The following is a 21,077-nucleotide window of genomic DNA, read 5'->3' as shown; positions in this document are numbered from 1 at the left end:
AAATATTCATAATTAATTCTGTGCCATTGTGAAAATAAACAAAGTGGAATAAATCATTACAAGTTACAATTGTAATTAAATTATTTCTACAAAATATAGTTGCCACAAATATACTTTGTGTGAAAGTGGTGCTATTCATCACCAAGTAGCAGAATTTTCCAATAAATAGCATAAATTCAGTCACACTGAGCTTATGTTGTACCATTGTTTATTTCACACAAGTCAAATATCAGGGCAGTCAGTGAAAACGTCTTCTTATCGAGGTATTCTAATTTCCCTGAAGGAGTTGGAACACAAAGATTGGAGGGTTGGTACACTGAGTGGGGCAAAATCTATTAGACTCTGCTTGAGCAGTCATGTGATAGATTTTAGGTGAAAGTGAGGACTGCAGATGCTGGAGATTAGAGTCGAGAATGTGCTGCTGGAAAAGCACAGCAGGCCAGGCAACATCCAAAGAGCAGGAGAGTCAATATTTCAGCAAAAGCCCTGCATCAGGAATGGCTCTGCCTGAAGAGCTTTTGCCCGAAACATCAACTTTCATGTTCCTTGGATGCTGCCTGACCTGCTGTGCTTTTCCAGCACCACACTCTCGATATGTGATAGATTTTTTTTTAGATTACATACAATGTGGGAACAGGCCCTTCGGCCCAACAAGTCCACACCGACCTGCCGAAGCGCAACCCACCCAGACCCATTCCCCTCCATTTACCCCTTCACCTAACACTATGGGCAATTTAGCATGGTCAATTCACCTAACCTGCACATTTTTGGATTGTGGGAGGAAACCGGAGCACCCGGAGAAAACCCACGCAGACACAGGGAGAATGTGCAAACTCCACACAGTCAGTCGCCTGAGGTGGGAATTGAACCCGGGTCTCTGGCGCTGTGAGGCAGCATGCTAACCACTGTGCCACTGTGCTGCCCAAAGGCAACAAGGTGGTCTAGACCTTTGAGGGAATGCTTTCCCTCTCCAATCAAAAGTAGCCAGGGACTGTGCCACTATATTGTATCAAGTAGTTTACCCGCATGCCCTAGAAACATCAGATTTCCCTCTGCCCCCACAATCTCCAACACTGGTGTATAGTGGCAAGGATGATTTTATGGAACAACAACCAAACGGTTTCTTGCCATTATTTCTTTAACAGAGTTCATCAGTTTATAACCTGCATTTATGTCATTACTACATTTGAAGATCTCTGTATGCTACATATCTATAAGAAACTTTTTTAAACACTGAGCCTTGCAATTCAGTGATACCATTTTATGAGTGTTTAACCTACCAGTATGGTGGACAAGATGTTTGTGCTCAATGTTGCATTATTGCAGCTGGTATATTGTTATAGGTTGAAAGTAAAGACATCCATGGCCAAGGTCTAGAAGAGACATTAGATCCTTTGCATGCATTAGTAAGGATGTGTTTGAAGATTATTGTGCAAAATTGGATTTCACTGACTTAAATAGATCCACACACAAATCAATCTCTAGGTCCATCAGGATCTCCAATCTTTTGGCTATTCCCAACCAGAAAAGTTTAATTTCTGTTCTCATGTTTTTATTGCAAATTTTCGTTTTTATATTCTTCTCACATTCACACATCAGGTGGCACAGTGGCTCAGCGGTTAGCACTGTTGCCTCAGATCAACAAGGTACCAGGTCTTTTTTCCGGCCTTAAGCAACTGTCTGTGGGGAGTTTGCACTTCCTGCTCTGGGTGCTCTGGTTTCCTCCCACAGTCCGAAGATGTCTTTTAAATGTTGTAATTATACCCGCATCCACCATTTCCTTAGGAAGTTCATTCTGGAGGGATATGCGCCAGGAGGAGGTAGGTGGGACCAGTTTAGTTTGGGATTATGTTTGGCATGCTCTGGTTGGACCATAGGGTCTGTTTCTGATTCCATGTGCAGGTTAGGTGGATTGGATATGCTAAATTGTCCATAATGTCAAGCGTTGTGCATGCTAGGTGCATTAGCCATGTTAAATGATGGTTACAAGATGTTCAAAGTTTGTGAGAAGATTTGTAGCTCGGGTGCTCATTGTTATGGTTCTGTTCGCTGAGCTGGGAATTTGTGTTTCGTTCCCTGTCTAGGTGACATCCTCAGTGCTTGGGAGCTTCCTGTGAAGCGCTTCTGTGATGTTTCCTCTGGCATTTATAATGATTTGTATCTGCCGCTTCCGGTTGTCAGTTCCAGCTGTCCGCTGCAGTGGCCGGTATATTGGGTCCAGGTCGATGTGTTTGTTGATAGAATCTGTGGATGAGTGCCATGCCTCTAGGAATTCCCTAGCTGTTCTCAGTTTGGCTTGTCCTATAATAGTAGTGTTACAAGAAGGTTACAAGAATAGGGTAGGGGGATGGATCTGAGTGGGATGCTTCTCGGAATGTTGGTGCAGACACAATGGGCCTATGAGATATTGTTATTGGTTATCTTTATTAACTCACTCACCAACACGCTACATTCATTAAAACTGGTTCCTGTTCGTTCTCTCATAATCCTGACCCATTATTTACGTTAGCGCGGTTTCATTCATTCATTCACAAAACCATGGTTTGGAAGTATATTTTACTATCATAGATAGATCAGATTAAAACAATCCTTTCTAATTAAAACAATCCTTTCAAACTCATTACTGCATTTTTGCAGCTGCTCAGCCCTTGCTACCTCTGAGTAGATATCAATATTATAAACAATATCATCTCCATCAAGTCTCCACAAAACATTATAATATTAATCAGCCCTTACAAATTGTCTCTCGGACCTGAATAAATTACAGATCACCAAATTATTTTCACAATTAAGAGGTGTTAGTCCTTTTGTCTTTTAAGTTAGTAAATGTTAGTAAAAAATACTAGGCCTATATGCTCGAAATAAGTTAGCAACCAGTTTCCCCAATTAGTACGTACTTGTTAAATATCTCTTAACTGGGCTATTATCCCTTTAAGAAACTAACTGACAAAACAGCACTTTCATAAAATTGCAAGAATGAATGAAACTCACACCAGCAAATAGTAAATAAAATACAAAGTGGTGCAGGTTAGGCGAACTGGACATGCTACTTTCCCTACAGTATTCAAGGATGTGTGAGTTAGGTACAATAGTCAGGGGTAAATGTTGAGTAATAGGATAGGGAAATGGGTCTGGGTGGGTTACTCTTCAGAGGGTAGGTGTGGACTTGTTGGGCCAAACGGCCTGTTTCCATACTGTAGGGATTGTATGATTCTGTGAAATATCACAACTCTGATGCAGTAATCAGTTTAATATCCTTGATTCTTTTATTAAGTGCAGGTACAATTTCTAACTTACTTAGAGCAATATAGGCCTAGTAGTTTTTACTAACATTTACTAAGTGGGTGGCACGGTGGCTCAGTGGTGAGCACTGCTGCCTCACAGAGCCAGGGAACCAAGTTTAATTCTAGCCTAGGGCAACTGTCTGAGTGGAGTTTGCACATTCTCCCCATGACTGTGTAGTTGTCCTCCAGGCGCTCTGGTTTCCTCCCACTGTCCAAAGGTTAGATGAATTGGCTGTGCTAAGTTGCCCATAGTGTTCAGTCATGTATAGGTTAGGTGCATTAGTCATGGGTAAATATAGGGTAGGGCAAATGGGTCTAGGTGAGTTACTCTTCAGAGGGTCAGTGTGTACTTGTTGGGCCAAATGACCTGTTTCCACACTGTAGGGATTGTATGAACTTAAAAGACTAAAGGTCTAACACTTCTTAATTGTACAATCAGACCGGACAAATGCTCTTAATTCTATCAGGAGAAGAAGCCAGCATTTAGCACATGTTTTAACCCATCTCCTGTCTCCTCAAACTTTTGTATACTATAGATAAAACAATCTAACACCTAATGGCATATGAAACTGACAAAGCTTGCGCTTGCATTTGTTCCATAGATAAATCGTTCCTATAACAGTTCATGAGCCCATTGCTAGAGGCTACAGTTTGAGCAGCACCATGCCACATTAAGATACCCAGGAGACTTTCCTGCTTTTACCATCTGGTACAGCATTTCAGAGGATTTTTAGGTTAATAATCAGCGTGTTTGACCCTATGGTAAGCACACTTCTATGGGTCATCCAGATTTGGAATAGGACTCAAACCTGATCATTTAACTCAGAGGCAAGGATGCTACCCTCCATGAAATGAGATCTTCCAACAATAATAGATGAGATAGCCAGGTGAGTGTTGGCAATATTTAACTACAAATGAACTATAAAAAAGACAGAATTCCTAACCCCCTAAAGTTCCTACGAAAATATTCGGCATTCACCAGAACAAAGGCAAAGGCAGTAAATACTAGCTAATTGAAGACCGATACCTGCACCATAACACATCCTGAACTCAGATGCTCTGAAAGTTAATCCTCAGACTCTATAAGTTGGCTGCACTACATAGAAAACTCAACACTCTAAACAGATTCAAATGGACAGGTCTCTGTCATCAAGCATCTCAACATTTGAGGAGAACAGAGTTTAGGTTCCTAAAGGATTTATGTACCAGTGCCATTGCCCACATTCCCATTAGTGATTTCACATGTAGCATTTTGAATCAGATACAAAAATCAAGATTTGATTTAACATCACATATGAGACAACACCAATCTAGAAAATGAACATTTGGTCTCCTTGCTGAGCATTGATCTGTCAAAGTGATGGAAGAATCCATCATCATCATAAGTAAGGAAGTATAATCTTTTGTGCAGAACTGAGAACTCTGCATTGCTTCTTTTGACTACAAGGTTGAATGGAGGCTCCAACTACCTTCTCAGATGGACATAAAAGATTCCATGTGACTTCTTGAAGCAGAGCAAACGTGCTTTCGCTGGTGTCCTGGCTAATATAGATCCACCAATCAACATCACTAAAAAAGTCCCTCCTGTCATGTACCTCATGACAGTTTGTAGGAACTCCTGGTATGTAAATTTGCTGCTGATATGACCCAAGTGAAAACATTTTAAGGAACTAAATCGGCTGTAAAATGCTTTGAATCAAAAGCTGCTACAGAAACAATATATTGCATCAATGTAAGGAAAATATTATAAATAAAGTACCAAATTAATTGTATCTGTAGACTATCTACCCTCCACTGTCCTCTAACCATACATCAATTAAAGACTATATTTTTGTCTTAAATCCTTGCATATAGCATATGAGATTTGATAATAGAAGTAGTTTACTTAAAGGTTTTGGGTTTAAAATAGGGTTACTTTGTAATAGTCCCATCTTTGAATCAGAATGTTATGAATTTGAGTCTGACTTCAGGAACTTAACATATAGCCTATGTTGATATTCCAGTACTGCATTGAAAGCTGTAGGAAGTTACATTCCTTGAATTATACCTTAATCTGAGATGCGGATGTAAAATTGGTGTTAAAGATAATGCAGCACATTTAAAAATGAATATGGTTTTTTCTTGGTGTTTTTGACATGACAATGTTCCTCCTTTGCTGTGCACAAATATTTACCAACAGAATAAAATATTCTGTATCAAAAAGTAAGCACTTTCAGAAATCCTGGAATATGAAAAGTTATGATATTTTTCATAAGGTGCCATATATTTGCAATTTTATATTTCAAAATAAATTTGGATGAAAGTATTATCCATAAGATTTCAGTAAGACATCAAACTCAAATTAGGGGTGTACAAAACTATTTTTAGCTGTAAAATGGAAACAGTTATAATACAATACCTGACACCCGAGCACGTGCTGAACAGAACTTTGGAATCAATAATGCCCTCCACAACGCCATGGTAGTAACAGTGGGTCTGAAATGAATGATTCATTGGAGATATTAATTGCTGGCAGTTCTTCTATAATATGATGGTGGCGTTCTTGTGCGACCCCGCATTATAGAAAAATCACGCTTGAGAAATTGTGCTTAAAGTGTTAGCGATATTACAGCCAACAGACATTTTAAAATAGCATCCTCAATTCATCTATTGCATTACAGAGAATTTGTGTTGAGGAAATGCACATTAAAGCAGAGTGACCCATACTGGGTTTACAACACAGTTAAGACTGCCATCATTGCTATGGTGACATCATTGAAGAAAATACAGTTTTGGATTTCAGTGAAGAACTGAGGGCCATAGTGAAAACTGCAATGAACTTTCTTCCTCCTTCCTGCTCAAATGTATGTCTATGGGCTCTAATCAGTATCCAAACCTCAACTTAATTGGCAATTCTTCATATGTGAGCCAAGGTGACTACTGTAAGCACATTACTGTGAGTTATCCTGTTCTCCTAATCCCTATCAGTAGTGGTTATTGAATGATTAGAAGCATAGAAATCCTACACTGTGGAATCAGACCTTTCAGGTCATTGAGTCCATCTGCACTTCTGAACAGCATCCCAACCAGACCCATCCTCTTACACTATTTCTACAATCTTGCATTTCCCATATCTAATTCACCTAACTTACACATCCCTGGACATTCTGGGCAATTTAGCATGGCCAATCCACCTAACCCTTTGCTGATTTTCTCTATACTAATCCGTGGTCCCAACAGCCAAATTGAAGTCAACTGACTTCAGTAAGATGTTCAACAAGGTTCCCCATGAGAGACTGATTAGCAAGGTTAGATCTCACGGAATACAGGGAGAACTAGCCATTTGGATGCAGAACTGGCTCAAAGGTAGAAGACAGAGGGTGGTCGTGGAGGGTTGTTTTTCACACTAGAGGCCTGTGACCAGTGGAGTGCCACAAGAATTGGTGCTGGGCCCTCTACTTTTTGTCATTTACAAATGGTTTGGATGCGAGCATAAGAGGTACAGTTAGTAAGTTTGAAGATGACACCAAAATTGGAGATGTAGTGGACAGCGAAGAGGGTTCCCTCAGATTACAACACGATCTGGACCCGATGGGTCAATGGGCTGAGAAGTGGCTGATGGAGTTTAATTCAGATAATTGCGAGGTGCTGCATTTTGGGAAAGCAAATCTTAGCAGGACTTATACACTTGATGGTAAGGTCCTAGGGAGTGTTGCTGAACAAAGAGACCTTGGAGTGCAGGTTCATAGCTCCTTGAAAGTGGAGTCGCAGGTAGATAGGATAGTGAAGAAGTTGTTTGGTATGCTTTCCTTTATTGGTCAGAGTATTGAGTACGGGAGTTGGGAGGTCATGTTGCAGCTGTACAGGACATTAGTTAGGCCACTGTTGGAATATTGCGTGCAATTCTGGTCTCCTTCCTATCAGAAAGATGTTGTGAAACTTGAAAGGGTTCAGAAAAGATTTACAAGGATGTTGCCAGGGTTAGAGGATCTGAGCTACAGGGAGAAGTTGAACAGGCTGGGGCTGTTTTCCCTGGAGCATTGGAGGCTGAGGGGTGACCTTATAGAGGTTTACAAAATTATGAGGGGCATGGATAGGGTAAATAGAAAAAGTCTTTTCCCTGGGGTCGGGGAATCCAGAACTAGAGGGCATAGATTTAGGGTGAGAGGGGAAAGATATAAAAGGGGCAACTTTTTCATGCAGAGGGTGGTATGTGTATGGAATGAGTTGCCAGAGGAAGTGGTGGAGGCTGGTACAATTGCAACATTTAAGAGGCATTTGGATGGGTATATGAATAGGAAGGGTTTGGAATGATACAGGCTAAGTGCTGGCAGGTGGGACTAGATTGGGTTGGGATATCTGGTCGGCATGGACGGGTGGACCGAAGGATCTGGTTCCATACTGTGCATCTCTATGACTCTATGACTTCAAATATATGAATTCTTAAGGGAGAAAGTGAGGTCTGCAGATGCTGGAGATCATGATAATACACTCAGCACGTGACCTCTAAAGTGAGCTTCACCCCACTGATAATACACTCAGCACGTGACCTCTAAAGTGAGCTTCACCCCACTGATAATACACTCAGCACGTGACCTCTAAAGTGAGCTTCACCCCACTGATAATACACTCAGCACGTGACCTCTAAAGTGAACTTCACCCCACTGATAATACACTCAGCACGTGACCTCTAAAGTGAGCTTCACCCCACTGATAATACACTCAGCACGTGACCTCTAAAGTGAACTTCACCCCACTGATAATACACTCAGCACGTGACCTCTAAAGTGAGCACCTGCATGGGCCCCAGCTATGCCTGCCTCTTCATAGGGTATGTGGAACAATCCATCTTCCGCAACTACACTGGCCCCACCCCCCATCTTTTCCTTCGCTACATTGATGACTGTATCAGCGCTACCTCGTGCTCCCACGAGGAGGTTGAACAGTTCATCAACTACACTAACACCTTCCACCCCGACCTCAAATTCACCTGGACAGTCTCGGACTCCTCCCTCCCCTTCCTAGACCTTTCTGTTTCTATCTCAGGCGACCGAATCAACACGGACATCTACTACAAACCAACCGACTCCCACAGCTACCTGGATTACACCTCCTCCCATCCTGCCCCCTGTAAAAACGCCATCCCATTCTCCCAATTCCTTCGTCTCCGCCGCATCTGCTCCCAGGAGGACCAGTTCAAAATACATACAACACAGATGGCCTCCTTCTTCAAGGACCGCAATTTCCCCCCCGACGTGGTCGACGGTGCCCTCCACCGCATCTCCTCCACTTCCCGCTCCTCCGCCCTTGAGCCCCGCCCCTCCAACCGCCACCAGGACAGAACCCCACTGGTCCTCACCTACCACCCCACCAATCTCCATGTACAGCGCATCATCCGCCGTCACTTCCGCCACCTCCAAACAGACCCCAGCACCAAGGATATATTTCCCTCCCCTCCCCTATCAGCTTTCCATAGAGACCACTCCCTCCGCGACTCCCTTGTCAGATCCACACCCCCCACCGACCCAACCTCCACTCCCGGCACCTTCCCTTGCAACCGCAGGAGGTGCAACACTTGCGCCCACACCTCCCCCCTCACTTCTCTCCAAGGCCCCAAAGGAAACTTCCATATCCGCCACAGATTCACCTGCACCTCCACCCACATCATCTACTGCATCCGCTGCAGCCGGTGTGGCCTCCTCTATATTGGGGAGACAGGCCGCCTACTTGCGGAGCGATTCAGAGAGCACCTCTGGGCCACCCGGACGAACCAACCCAACCACCCTGTAGCACAGCATTTCAACTCCCCCTCCCACTCCACCGAGGATATGCAGGTCATTGGACTCATCCACCGCCAAACCACAACAACGCGACGGTCGGAGGAGGAGCGTCTTATCTTCCGACTGGGAACCCTCCAACCACAGGGGATGAACTTGGACTTCACCAGTTTCTTCATCCCCCCTCCCCCCACCTTGTCTCAGCCGAATCCCTCCAGCCCGGCACCGCCTTCCTGACCTGCAGTCTTCTTCTTGACCTCTCCGCCTCCACCCTACTCCGACCTATCACCCTCACCTTGACCTCTTTCCACCTATCACATTTCCAACGCCCCTCCTCCAAGTCCCTCCTCCCTACCTTTTATCTTCTCCTGCTGAACACTCTCTGCTCATTCCTGAAGAAGGGCCTGTGCCCGAAACGTCGAATCTCCTGTTCCCTGGATGCTGCCTGACCTGCTGTGCTGTTCCAGCAATAAAGTTTCAAATATGAATTCTTAAAACTGGTATCTAACAGAAATTGTGCTTAAATGCTAATCTCTACTAAATTCTGTGTTCTGCATTGTTGGCTCATACTAAAAAGGTAGAAGTGGGTACTGTAGATGCTGGAGATCAGACTCAAGATTAGAGTTGTGCTGGAAATGCACAACAGGTCAGGCAGCATCCAAGGAGCAGGAAAATCGACGTTTCAGTCAAAAGCTGATTCCTGATGAAGGATTTTGCTCGAAATGTCAATTTTCCTGCTTCTCAGATGCTGCCTGACCTGCTGTGCGTTTCCAGCACCACTCTAATCTTGAATCATACTAAACAGGGTTGATCAAATTCATTACTTTTACAACCTTACAGCTAACGTGTACCGATGGTAGTTTCTTGCTGCAAATGCTGACTGGTGTGAGCAGAAACAGTATTTTCAGTTATTCTTTTCAGATTTTCAACCGTTGAAATTTCTTGCCTTTTTTTTAAAACAGGAATCTCACTTTTATTCTAAGCAGTCATCCCGGCTAAATAAATCAACAATGAAAAATGCCACACTTTGAATTTGATCTTTTTGAAAGACTGAACATTTTTAATGAAGACAATTAAATTACTGTCTTACAATCATTCAGTCTGCTAACAGATGTATGGGTAAATATATGTGTGAATGCCTCTTGGGACTTTAATAAACATCAGGGTGAGATGTGCTGACAAATAGGGATCTAACAGCCAAACCACTGTGCACTTACCCGAATCTTGGGCTGGGATGCCTGCATTTTACCTTCTTTGTCATAAACATATTGCACAAAATCTTTAGCAAGCAGGTTCCTGTAAAATAAAACAAAATTGACCTAGCATCTTAGGATTCCACTGATGATTTATTAGGTAACTGGTGAGATGAGAAGGAAATAACTTACATTGCAAGAGGGAAAATCTGGTTAAAAAAACTTGCAATATTTGGAAAAGAATGTACTGGTAATCCTGTGACTCCATTATCAAGTATACAAAACAAGGCAGACCAATACATGTCACTCTCAAGGTTTACTAGGCTTGGGTATGTACTGAAAGAAAGTCAGGACTGCAGATGCTGGATATCAGAGTCAAAACATGTGGTGCTGGAAAAGCACAGCTGGTCAGGCAGTATCCGAGGAGCAGGACAGTTGATGTTTCACGCATAAGCTCTTCATCAGGAATTCTTGATGAAGAGCTCTTATGCTCGAAACATCTACTCTCCTGCTCCTCAGATGCTGTCTGGCCAGCTGTGCTTTTTCAGCAGCACACCTTTTGAATTGGCTATGTTCTGCCACTTATGTTGTCAGGATGTTGTAAAACCAACAAATTACTTTTGAAGTACATTACTCTTGTTATATTGCACGCAGAAAGGCTCAATAGAGATGAGATAAGAAATCCATGAATAAAATGAAGAATGATGTAAATGCTGGAAAATCTGAAACAAAGAAGTATGTTCAAATTCTCAAATTCCCGACTGTGCAAAGCTCTGTACTGGGAGAATTCATCACTTTTTTGGGCTTGATTTTCCCAGTAGATAACTCATCCTAGCTCTGAAATGAAAGCAGGACCCCAGCCCACACAAGCAGACAGTATAATATTGGGGGCCAGTTAGCTACATTCCAATTCTTGTCTCAACTTCCATTCAAAGGCCCAAATATATGTGGGATATTGATTATACTGAGATGTAATACAGTTTTATTACTTCAAAAATATATTTATTCATAGAAAATAAATCTTTGGTACATGGACATTTAATGAACCCGCTCAGATCCATATTCTTTTTGCTTATAGACCACAAATTAAGTCTTTGATGTCCACCATACTCTATATTTAGAGACAACCCCTTGGCCTATAGCTGAGGCAACACTGTAGCCCAATTATTGAATGGGCCCCCCCTTATTCTTCAGCAGAGGGACCTTACAACGTGGTCTTTCCCCACTGCACTTTGACGTAGTTACTCCAAGCTTTAGCGCATCCCTCAGCAAGTAGTCCTGGACCTTGGAATGTGCCGGTCTGCAACACTCAGTCAGACTCAACTCCTTCAACTGGAAGACCAGCAAGTTTCGGGCTGACCAAAGAGTGTCTTTTACTGAGTTGATGATCCTCCAGGCATAGTTGATGTTCGTCTTGGTGTGTCCCCCAGGGAACAGACAGTAGACCACGGTGTCCCATGTCACGGACCCCCTTGAGACGAACCTTGACAAACACCATTGCATTCCTCTCCAGATTTCCTTTGCCAGAAGAAGATGTTGACCACCTTGTCCCCTCCACAGCTGCTTTGAGAGCAGCGTGCGATGGCACAGAGAGTTCGGGCATGCATAAAGGGTCTCACAGGCAGAACCCTTCTCACTACCAGCCAAGCAATATCCTGGTGCTTATTTGAAAGTTCTGGTGATGAGGCATTCTGCCAAATGATTTTGACAGTCTCCACAAGGAACTGCTCAACAGGATCCACCCTCTCCTTTTCTCGAAGGGTCTCAAGGACACTAAGTACTGACCACTTCCTGATGGACTTGTGGTCAAAGGTGTTTTTCTTAACAAATTTCTCCATGAAGGACAGGTGATACGGAATGGTCCAACTACTTGGAGCATTGCGAGGCAGAGAGACTAGGCCCATCCTTCCCAACACTGGGGACAGGTAGAACCTCAGTACACAGTGACACTTGGTGTTTGCAGCCACACACAAAGGGTGGCCATCAGGGTGAGGGTAGCAATGGGTGTGTTTTTCCCCCCCTTTCTCTAGCTGTTTATTCATGGTGTCTCTTTGGACACGGTCCATCTTTGCTTTCCATATGAAGTGACTGCGGCGGTGCAGGTTCGGGGAATAGGCTAGATCTGTGCCACATACAATAACACTGAGAGTAATCACATTGGATGACCAGGTTTTTATCCATGATGGAGAGCAAACATTGCTCCCATCTCTCAGTTTCTGCCTTGCTTTGGTGACATACTCCTTTCAAGCTGATGATGAAGGGTGTAGAGGATTGGTTGGCCCAGTTTCAGAAGGGCATGGCCTTGCTCTTGCCCTGATTTACTCTGGCTCCCGAGGCTCATTCAAACTGGTCACAGATGTACATGAGTCTGTGCACTGACGGCAGATCCGAGCAGAAAACAGCGACATCATCCATGTAGAGGGAGGCCTTATCTGTAGGCCTTATCCCCCTGCCAGGAATAGTCACCCCTTTCAGATTCGCATCCTTCTTAATGGACACGCAAATGGCTCTATGCAGCACACAAACAAGGCGGAAGAGAGTGGGCAGCCCTGCCTGACTCCAGATTTGATCGGAAAGCTTTCTGATTCTCACCAGTTGATAGAGACTATGCTAACGATGTTAGTGTAGAGCAGTCGGATCCAATTGCAGATTCGCTCCCCAAAGCCCATTTTGGAGAGAACATTGCGCATGTATGTGTGTAATATCCTGTCAAAGGCCTTCTCCTGGTCCAGGCTGATGAAGCAAGTGTCCACCCCTCTGTCCTGCACATAGGCAATTATATCCCTGATGAGTGCGAGACTCTCGGCGATCTTCCTGCCCAGTACAGCACAGGCTTGGTCGAGGTGAATCACCGATCCCAGAGCTGACCTGACCCGGTTGGCAATGATCTTTGACAAGATCTTGTAGTCCACTCCCCCCCACCATTTTCTGCTTGTAGATGAGGGCCTCATGTAGAATTCCTGATGGATTCACTCATGGTACCTGCCCGAAACATACTGACATACACCTCCAGCAGGTCCTGGCCAATCAAGTCCCACAGAGCAGAAAAGAGCTTGATTGGTAAGCCATCGCTTCTGGGGGTTTTATTCTTTTCAAAGGACTTGATGGCCTTGGTCAGCTCATCCAGAGATAGCGGTTGGTCCAGCCTCTCCCATGCACTGACTTCTAAGACATCCATGATAGAGGACAGGGCGTGACTGGGAGGCCATGTAGTCAGTTGGCTTTGAGTCATACAGACTGGAACAGAACAAGGACAGAAGATAGGTATGGACTGCTATGATTCATGGTGCATCACAGACCTAGAATTGTCACATGCCTCTTAGACTTGTAGTTGCACTCATTAATGTCACAATTGGGTGGCTCTCACATATATTCTTGGGATATAAACTAAGCTATTTTGTTGTAATTAGGAGGATGTTTGCTGAATACTCTATTCTGACCTACAGTACTGATGTTTTAAAGTTATGCTGAGGTAATTTCAGTTTATCTGTCTGTGAAAATTAAATGGGCAGAAAGCACTTCCTATCAGGGATGAACAAATATTGTCTCTGCTAGCAAGGCCCACATTCCATGAAAGTTTTTTTTAAGAACTTACTTATTCCTTTCCAGTTTTAGTAGGTAAACTTCGCCTTCCAAATCAACTGAATAAGTTATTTGATCCCTCCATTTTTCCTGCAGCAAAAACAATAAAAACAAATTTCAATTTTAGAAGAGGTTACAAGCGACACATTCAATGTTGTTTCATCATTTTAAAAGAAAACCTTGGCTTTCTATAGGACTTTTAATGAAGACGTGAAATTTGCCAGCATAGGATAAGTACTGATGTTGAGCTAAATGTAGTTTCTGAGTCTTTGCATGAATGTACTCAGGACCCCTCTTGGTATGATTCTTTGGAATTTTAGTGCCACTCCATCCATGCCCATCTGCTTCTAAGCCTGTCACCTGAGGGCATTGCATGGAACACTAAACCTTCGTGGGAAGTTCAGAGAGGTAACCAAAAGCATGTTATAAACTGATGGTTTAATAGCATGGAGAATAAGAGAGCTGGGGAAAGTGCTTCAGGAAAGTGCTCCAGAGAGGTAGATGGAGAGGACAATGCACAGAATGAACACTGGAGGAAGTGTGAGACAGAAGAAGATGCAGAAATAAGGTTGCTGAAGGCTTGAAAGAGGTTAATAAATGAGAATAATGTTTTTCAATTAATCTTATTGAATATAGAATACTTAATGGTCAATGATGACAGGGGTAGTGCAGGAATATCACAGGAGAGAAATAACAGAGTTTAGCTGAGTTGATTTATGGAAGGTGGAAGACAGCTGTCAATACAAGCTCAAAAGTTGCCTTTGTGAAGAAATCTTCTCCCGTGGGGCAGAGGAACCTTGTTGATTCACTAGACTTAAATTTTAAATGACCCTGTACCAACATGTGTAAAACAGAAATGCACAGATATTTCCAGAATCTAGGACTGTAATTTGTTATTATTGTAGGAGATCTGAAATGAAAGCGCAACAGATGGTGCTGAATAAACTCAGCAAATGGCAGTTCTAATGTAAGGTCACTGAACTTGAAGCATTAACTCTGTTTTTCGCTCTCCAGATGCTGCCAGTCCTGCTGAGTTTCTCCAGCACCTTCTGTTTTGTTTTTGGATCTCCGGTATCCACAGTTTTTTATTTTATTTTTGTTGTCAGGAATGTTCAATGGAAAGAAGAATGTGACTTATCACGGACTTATTATGGGCTACCACTTGATTTTGTGCTACCAATAAACTTTCTTTCTTGAATTTCTTTTCCATTGTTTTTTAACGAGTGACGAGAAACAGACCACATTTGATACATAAAGCAAATAATCAACAGCTTTCTAATTTACAAAGATCTGCTTAGGAACATCTCATTCTTACTTTTCGTCCCAATTATATTCCTTGCAGAATGCTGTTGGCTGTTGTAACACGTCAATCTACTGTTACAATGTTGAAGCTCTTATCGGGGTACAATGTTTCACTGTTTCATTCATTCAAGCTATCCTTGAAGCAACAGATCATTGTCACATACTAGACATTATTATCACTCTACAGAATCAATATATTCAGCAATTGGGGAAAAAAGCTCCATTATGTAAATGTGAAATAAAACTGGTGATGGTATTCCTTGATACTACGATTTTTTTTTCACATTTTGTTGTACCATGTATCAAGAGATACAGAATAACTGACATAGTGGGAAATTTATATGAATTGCAAAGGTATTTAGCATTTCAAGGGAAGGCAGCACATACCTGGCCAATACCTCGTTTCTGTCGTTCGTTTATAAGTTTAGGAATAATGATTTCATAGGCGGAAAACTTAGATGTCTGGTGGGAAGATGCATCTAATGAAACAAAACCAAAATAAATTAAGATTTCATTTATGGTTTCAGCTACTATCAAATTGTATTTACTGCCCTGTGCAAATGTCCTTAAGTCTAATACTGACCAATAATTGAAGATCCATATATGTTATTGTACTTTGAAATGAAACCTTATAGTCAAGAAAAAAAAATTATAATTAAAGACTTCAGTGGGAATACTACATTATTGCTAATGTGGCATGTTAAAAGACAGTAACGCACTGAGGGAATTAATATTTTACTAATCTGTCATTGCTTTTTGAAAATCAATGTAAAACTCATATTCGTGGAAATTATTCTGAAAAAGATAGCTTTATGATTGATTTGCATGTTCTAATTACAAATGATGGTAAAGAATTGAAAAAGGACTTGCAAGTATATGCAGTATCTTTCACAACCTCACTACATCTCAACGTGTTTTATCGACAATGAAGTACCCTTTATATGTTATCACTTTTGAAATATTGGGAAATGTGGCAGGCAACTTGCAAACACCAAGATTTCATAAACAGCAATTAGATTATATCACAGTCACCAATTGCCAATGAAACTCAGCAGGGCTGGCAGCATCTGTGCAGAGAAAGCAGAGCTAATATTTCAAGTCCAGTAACTCTTCATCAGAACTATATCTCTCTTTCTGCCTATGTAGTTGGTACCAATGCAGATCATAACTTTTGGCTGCTCTTCTTCCTCCTTCAGAATATCCAGTACCCACTCAGATATCCTTGACCATGACACCAAGGGGGCAACTTACAATCCTGGAATCCTTTATGTGGCCACAGAAATGTCTATCTGTACCCCTGATTTTAGACTCCCTTATCATTATTACTCACTTCCCTGCTGTACAACAGTGCCACTGATTTGGCTGCTGTTGCTTTCCCCTGAGAGGCCAAATTCCACACCCCAAAGTGCTATACTTGTTTGAGAGGGAAATGGCCACAAGAGACACCTACACTGCCTGCCAATGCTTGCTCAGCATCCTGATGGTCACCCAACTCTGCCTGTATAACCCTTACTGGTAGTGTGACCTGCTCACTACATATGTTATCTACAGTACAGTGAGTTCATAGTGAGTCAAGAGTATGGTTTTGGAAAAGCACAGCAGGTCAGGCAGCATCTGAGGAGCAGTAAAATTGACGTTTCAGGCAAAAGCCCTTCATCAGGAATGAGGTTGGGAGCTTTGGGGGTGGAGAGATAAATGGGAGGGGGGTGTGGGGCTGGGGGGAAGGTAGCTGAGAGTGCAACAGGTGGATGGAGGTGGAGGTAGTGGTGATAGGTCAGAGGGGAGGTTGGAGCGGATAGGTGAGAAGGAAGATAGACAGATGGGACGGGTCATGAGAACGGTGCTGAGCTGGAAAGTTGGAACTGGGGTAAGGTAGGAGGAGGGCAAATGAGGAAACTGGTGAAATCCACATTGATGGCATGTGGTTGGAGGGTTCTGAGGCACAAGATGAGGCGTTCTTCCTCCAGGCATTGGCTGTTAAGGGAGCCATGATGGAGGAGGCCCAAGACCTGCATGTCCTCAGCAGACTGGGAGGGGGAGTTGAAGTGTTCGGCCACAGGGCGGTGGGGTTTGTTGGTGCGGGTGTCCTGGAGATGTTCCCTGAAGCACTCTGCAATTAGAACAGAACCTCCCGGTCATCATCTTCCACCCCATCAACCTCTGTACACATCGCATCATCCTCCACCATTTCCACCACCTCCAAACAGACCCCACCACCAAGATATATTTCCCTCCCCATCCTTATCCACTTTCCGCGAAAACTGTTCCCTCTGTGACTACTTATTCAGGTCCATGCCCCTAATAACCCACCCTCCCGGCACCTTCCCCTGCCACTGCAAGAATTGCAAAACCTGCGCCCACACCTCGCCCCCTCACCTTCATCCAAGGCCCCAAAGGAGTCTTCTACATCCATCAAAGTTTCACCTGCACTTCCACACATGTGATTTACTGTATCTGTTGCTTCCAATGCAGTCTCCTCTACATTGGGGAGACAGGACGCCTACTTGCAGAATGCTTCAGAGAACATCTCCGGAACACCCGCACCAATCAACCCCACTGCCCTGTGGCCGAACACTTCAACTCCCCCTCCTACTCTTAGATTTCTTAGATTACTTACAGTGTGGAAGCAGGCCCTTCGGCCCAACAAGTCCACACCGACCCGCCGAAGCGCAACCCACCTAGACCCATTCCCCTACACCTAACACTACAGGCAATTTAGCATGGCCAATTCACCTAACCTGCACATTTTTGGACTGTGGGAGGAAACCGGAGCACCTGGAGGAAACCCATGCAGACATGGGGAGAATATGCAAACTCCACACAGTCAGTCTTCTGAGGCGGGAATTGAACCCGGGTCTCTGGCGCTGTGAAGCAGCAGTGCTAACCACTGTGCCACCGTGCCGCCCATACTCTGCTCAGGACATGCATGTCCTGGGCCTCCTCCATCGCCACTCCCTTACAGCCGACACCTGGAGGAAGAACGCCTCATCTTGTGCCTCAGGACCCCCCAGTCCCATACCATCAATCTGGATTTCACCAAGTTTCTCATTTCCCCTCCCTCCACCTTACCCCAAATCCAACCTTCCAGCTCAGCACTATCCTCATGACCTGTCCCATCTGTCCATCCTCCTTCCCACCTATCCGCTCCATCTCCCCTCCGACCTATCATCATTACCCCCGCCTCCATCCACCTGTTGCACTCTCAGCTACCTTCCACCCAGCCTCACCCCCATCACATTTATCTCTCCATCTCCAAGGCTCCCAGCCTCATTCCTGATGAAGAACCTTTGCCCGAAACTTTGATTTTGCTGCTCCTCAGATGCTGCCTGACCTGCTGTGCTTTTCCAGCACCACACTCTTGACTCTAATCTCCAACATCTGCAATACTCACTTTTGCCGGTGTTCATACTGAGTCCATCCATGTGACCAATCAGGAGCTGCGGCTGATTACGTGGTCACCATGGACTCCGGACGTGACCCTGATTTCCCACATATTGCAGGAGGAACATTCCATGGTACTGAGTTCTCCTGTTATTGGTTATGCAAGATTCAAAGTGTGCTTGGGAATAGTTGATATTAGAGGGAATAAAATTATGGAGCAGACTTTCAGCAACAGGTGAGTTGAGGATAATATTACAGAGGTGGAAATAACTGGATTTGGAGTTGTGAAGGATTGGAGAGTGTTGGAGCTCAGTTAAGGATCAGAAATAGTTTCATTCTTCCCAAAACCTTTTTTTTTGAGAAAACCCTCTGCTCATCCAGTATTGAAAGTCGGAAATAGCATGATACATCAGAGGCAATGGTAGGACTGTCACAGATATCAGTGAAGAAATACAGGGTATCATTGAAGGACACATAGGATCTGAAATTAAAATAAAATTCAAGAAAACTGTTGACACATGGGGAGAAATATTATTTAGGATGTGGCAATGGGATAATCATTACTTGGATTAATATTTGATTTGGATGTGGAATGAAAACAACTTCAATCTAAGGAACAGAGCTGAACTAAATGAACCTATAGAAATTTTAAATAAATGGAACTTTGGCTGATTAAATGTAATACTGATTTGGGAAATATTATCCTCAGAAGAACATGAATAACTTACATACTCATGAATACTGCTGGGTAGTCACAGTGAAAAACATTCAGAAGTATTAACAGGCTTGGTGTTTTACTAAGTCTTAGACACAGAGAAGGAAACAATTAAAACAGTGAAAAATATATCTTAAGCAAGCCCCAGAATATGGGAATGCAAACTGTGACTTGATTGCTGCAGGGTTTTTGGTTACTGAGAGGAAAAGATTGGTATTCAATCCTTGGGTACTATGCTGAAAAGAATCACTTCCTCACCAGGTACAGCATTTACACTGATTAGAGGAATGTTTACCTCTTTAATCAACTAATTTTGTTTTTCTTTTTATCCTTCACATGAATATGATCAAATAAGAAATAAATGCAAGTTATTCTGTGATTTTCCAGTTCAATGCCCAGAACCTGTAACACTTTCTATGCGTCTTTAACTTAGAGGAGCAGCTCATGAGGAATGAACGTTAAAAAAAGGAAATAAATTAAACAAAACTATCATTTATACTTGTCCTTGAATATTGTTAATAATTTTACAAAGAATATAATCAACTTCCTTTCACCAACACAAGTTGGGGTTGTAAAGAAAAGGCTGTTGTAGTATTGACTTTGATTGGTTTCGCCTCTTAATGATGGACTCAACCAGGAAGAAACAAGTAGATTTAGAATGAGCAGTACCTGTCCCATTGTGGATGCAGAAAATCAGGTAAATGAGGAACAGTTCCACAGACTGCAACATCAGGCTCTGAGTAACTCACTTTTCAATTTTGTTCACCATGGACTTGATACAGGAGCACTGTACCTTCACTTGCAGCGTGTTCACTTGCTTGGATTTCACTTCTGTTCAGTTTTACTTTACATTCCAAAAGGGACAACTATGCAAACAGACCTGAAAGACTGGTTTTGCTTGGGGAGGTTAATTATTGCACTAATGTCATGGCTGTACCAGATCAAGTTTGACAAGTGGAAGCTTCCTGATTAAAAATAAGCTGCGTGTTTTGTTGTATTGTGATATGGGTGGAACCTGGCAAAAGTATTTTAATAAATAAGGCCTATGGAGATATAGATTAATTTATCCAGCTAAAGTCAGTCTTCTCCAGAATGTCACTGTATTACATTTGACTTGAATTTATTTTACATTTACAAATGAGTCGAGGAGTGGCAGATTGAGTTTAATTTAGAAAAATATGAGGAGTTGCATTATGGGAAGGCAAACCAGGGCAGGACTTACACGGTTAATCATAGAATCCCTACAATGTGGAAACAGGCTGTTCAGCCCAACAAGTCCACACCAACCCCTCCAAAGAGTATCCCACCCAAACCTATTTCCCTACCCTATTAGTCTACATTTACCCCTGACTAATGCCCCTAACCTACACATCCCTGAACACTATAGGCAATTTAGCATGGCCAATTCACCTAACCTGCACATCTTTGGAGTGTGGGAGGAAACCGGAGCACCCAGAGGAAATCCACACTGACAATGTGCAAACTCCACACAGTCACCCTAGTCACAACAAACCTGGGTCCCTGGCACTGTGAGGCAGCAATGTTAACCACTGAGCCATCATGCCACCCCAAATGCTAGAGCCCTGGGGAGTGTTGCTAAACAAAGAGATTGAGGGTTGCAGGTATATAGTTCCTTGAAAGTGAACTCGCAGGTAGAGAGGGTGGTGAAGAAAGCACTTGGCCCACTTGCCTTCATTAGTGCATTTGAGTATAGGAGTTGGGATGTCATGTTGCAACTGTACAGGACATTGGTGAGGTCACTTTTAGAATACTGCACCCAATTTTGATCTCTCTCCTACAGGAAGGACGTTGTTAAACTTGAGAGGGTGCAGAAAAGATTTACAAGGATATTGCTGGGATTGGA

At 43.0% G+C, this 21,077-nt stretch overlaps 1 protein-coding gene across 1 annotated transcript in view; it reads right to left on the bottom strand.

Moving 5' to 3' along the window:
- adam9b (ADAM metallopeptidase domain 9b) overlaps window positions 1-20,038 on the bottom strand; it is a 54,766-nt gene extending 34,728 nt beyond the window's left edge. The window contains exons 1-5 of the mRNA XM_043712671.2: window positions 19,883-20,038; window positions 15,505-15,596; window positions 13,829-13,905; window positions 10,258-10,336; window positions 5,683-5,759 (exon numbers count right to left, since the gene is read on the bottom strand). Of these exons, the coding sequence (XP_043568606.2) occupies window positions 5,683-5,759; window positions 10,258-10,336; window positions 13,829-13,905; window positions 15,505-15,596; window positions 19,883-19,943 (386 nt within the window). The 5' untranslated portion in view covers window positions 19,944-20,038. The remainder of the gene's footprint in view (window positions 1-5,682; window positions 5,760-10,257; window positions 10,337-13,828; window positions 13,906-15,504; window positions 15,597-19,882) is intronic.
- Window positions 20,039-21,077: the final 1,039 nt, after the last annotated feature.

The sequence above is a fragment of the Chiloscyllium plagiosum genome, unplaced genomic scaffold, assembly GCF_037043375.1.
Source record: "Chiloscyllium plagiosum isolate Xiang-an unplaced genomic scaffold, Cpla_swu_hap1 HiC_scaffold_22, whole genome shotgun sequence".
NCBI lineage: Eukaryota > Metazoa > Chordata > Chondrichthyes > Orectolobiformes > Hemiscylliidae > Chiloscyllium > Chiloscyllium plagiosum.
The sequence above is the reverse complement of the archived record's forward strand: the minus strand, read 5'-3'. Positions and strand labels throughout refer to the sequence as shown.